The 2396-nt window shown below is 53.9% G+C and overlaps 1 protein-coding gene across 1 annotated transcript; it reads left to right on the top strand.

Annotated features, from left to right (window-relative positions):
* The first annotated feature begins 267 nt into the window (after window positions 1-267).
* Window positions 268-2187, top strand: LOC119336376 (flavone O-methyltransferase 1). The gene is made up of 2 exons (XM_037608390.1): window positions 268-763; window positions 1282-2187. Exons 1-2 carry the CDS (start codon window positions 354-356, stop codon window positions 1952-1954), a joined length of 1083 nt encoding a protein of 360 aa, XP_037464287.1. The 5' UTR covers window positions 268-353; the 3' UTR covers window positions 1955-2187.
* The last annotated feature ends 209 nt before the right edge of the window (window positions 2188-2396 follow it).

The following is a 2396-nucleotide window of genomic DNA, read 5'->3' on the forward strand; positions in this document are numbered from 1 at the left end:
TTTATATGATACCTCTCATGTATTTCTAATCTTACCAATGGTCAAATGCAACCTTGAAAAACAACTAGACCCTATGTATCAGGATTCAGGATGGAGGGAGTGTAACTTTCGGGTGTGCCATATTTCTCCCTTTCTTTTCCTGAACACAAAGAAGAAAACCATTTGGTGTGGTGCGGTGGTTGGTGAAGCCAGAAAGCCAATTGGTGTAGTGGTTGGTAAAGGCAGAAAGCCCCATATAACCCTTTTCCCATCCTCCCTCCAAAGCATTCCTCATCGCTCAGTCGCCCGCTCACACCAAAAACAACAACCATCATCAGTAGCTCGGCTCCGGAGAGGCAGAGGCAGAGGCAAAGATGGGCTCCACCGCAGCCGACATGGCCGCCTCCGCCGACGAGGAGGCGTGCATGTACGCTCTCCAGCTCGTCTCGTCGTCGATCCTCCCGATGACGCTCAAGAACGCCATCGAGCTGGGCCTCCTGGAGACCCTGGTGGCCGCCGGCGGCAAGCTGCTGACGCCCGCCGAGGTGGCTGCCAAGCTCCCGTCCACGGCGAATCCTGCCGCGGCGGACATGGTGGACCGCATGCTCCGGCTGCTCGCCTCGTACAACGTGGTGTCGTGCACGATGGAGGAGGGCAAGGACGGCCGGCTCTCCCGGCGGTACGGCGCCGCGCCCGTGTGCAAGTTCCTGACCCCCAACGAGGACGGCGTCTCCATGGCGGCGCTCGCGCTCATGAACCAGGACAAGGTCCTCATGGAGAGCTGGTGAGCTAGATCGACCACTCCATCATCCCCTGTTTCTTCCATACTTTGCTCAGTTGCTGCGGCCGGCTATCATGCGGGGGTGCCCACCTGGCGGCCGGCAGCATAACTCTCTCTTTAACATCTCTCTCTCTCAAAATAAAAACTCCGTCTTAGCTCCAGCAGCATGTAATAAATAGTAGTAGTTGTAGTACTAAAGTTAGCACGAGCTAGAGACCCCAGAGAGTTCATCTAGAAACTGGGAGATTACGTATCAAATACGGCAGTCAGCTTCAGAAGCAGCCAAGCAGAACCGAACCGCATGGTGGTGACTTTTCTTGCCTGAGATTTCTTGCAAATAGTCAACCACTAAAGGACGAATTTTGGGCTCACAGCCCATTAGCTAGAGGACTTTTCATGTTAAAAAACAAAACTAGAGGACTTTTAAGCCGGGTGATATAGCAACTCTTTTGGCTCTGTTTCAAAAGAGGTGGAAATGAGTGGTTGGAATAAAATGTGTACTATGTGAATGCTATTTTCAGGTACTACCTGAAGGATGCGGTCCTTGACGGCGGCATCCCGTTCAACAAGGCGTACGGGATGTCGGCGTTCGAGTACCACGGCACGGACCCGCGCTTCAACCGCGTCTTCAACGAGGGGATGAAGAACCACTCCATCATCATCACCAAGAAGCTCCTCGAGGTCTACAAGGGCTTCGAGGGCCTCGGCACCATCGTGGACGTGGGCGGCGGCGTGGGCGCCACCGTCGGCGCCATCACCGCCGCCTACCCGGCCATCAAGGGCATCAACTTCGACCTCCCCCACGTCATCTCCGAGGCGCAGCCGTTCCCGGGCGTCACCCACGTCGGCGGCGACATGTTCCAGAAGGTGCCCTCGGGCGACGCCATCCTCATGAAGTGGATCCTCCACGACTGGAGCGACGAGCACTGCGCGACGCTGCTCAAGAACTGCTACGACGCGCTGCCGGCGCACGGCAAGGTGGTGCTCGTGGAGTGCATCCTGCCGGTGAACCCGGAGGCCACGCCCAAGGCGCAGGGGGTGTTCCACGTCGACATGATCATGCTCGCGCACAACCCCGGCGGCAGGGAGAGGTACGAGAGGGAGTTCGAGGCCCTGGCCAAGGGCGCCGGCTTCAAAGCCATCAAGACCACTTACATCTACGCCAACGCATTTGCCATCGAGTTCACCAAGTAGATCCATGGCGACGTCCGCCGATCTGAGAATCTTCTTCTTCCTCGCTGGCGCTGCTGCATATGTACTTTGGCTTGGTGTTTCCTCTGTTTTCCTAATTTTGTCATGCTAGCTCTGAATCATTCTGAACTCTACTGGTTGTGTCGTCGATCTACCCATTCGAAATGTACTGTACTATTAATATTAATAGTGCTGCTCTTAAAGGTTGCATGTGATGCAATGACATGATTTCTCTCCTTTGCTAATTATACGAAGAGTATATGAAATGAAATGTTATTGATCTTCCTCCGTAAGAATGTCCGTGCTTGCGTGACTCGCGAATGTTTTAATGCTCAGATAGATCCTCTGATGTTATTAATCCGACACTAGTAGGTGGAGGCACCCAGCTTTTTGTAGATGCAATCATTACAGAGAAGGAAATGAATGAAAGAACTTCTACCGAGTA

This window comes from Triticum dicoccoides, chromosome 7B, assembly GCF_002162155.2.
Source record: "Triticum dicoccoides isolate Atlit2015 ecotype Zavitan chromosome 7B, WEW_v2.0, whole genome shotgun sequence".
Classification (NCBI taxonomy): Eukaryota; Viridiplantae; Streptophyta; class Magnoliopsida; order Poales; family Poaceae; genus Triticum; species Triticum dicoccoides.

Coding starts and splice junctions, on each gene's coding strand:
- LOC119336376 (XM_037608390.1), top strand. CDS start 354: ATGGGCTCCACCGCAGCCGACATGGCCGCCTCCGCCGACGAGGAGGCG. Junction 764..1,281: donor AAGGTCCTCATGGAGAGCTG/GTGAGCTAGATC, acceptor TGCTATTTTCAG/GTACTACCTGAAGGATGCGG.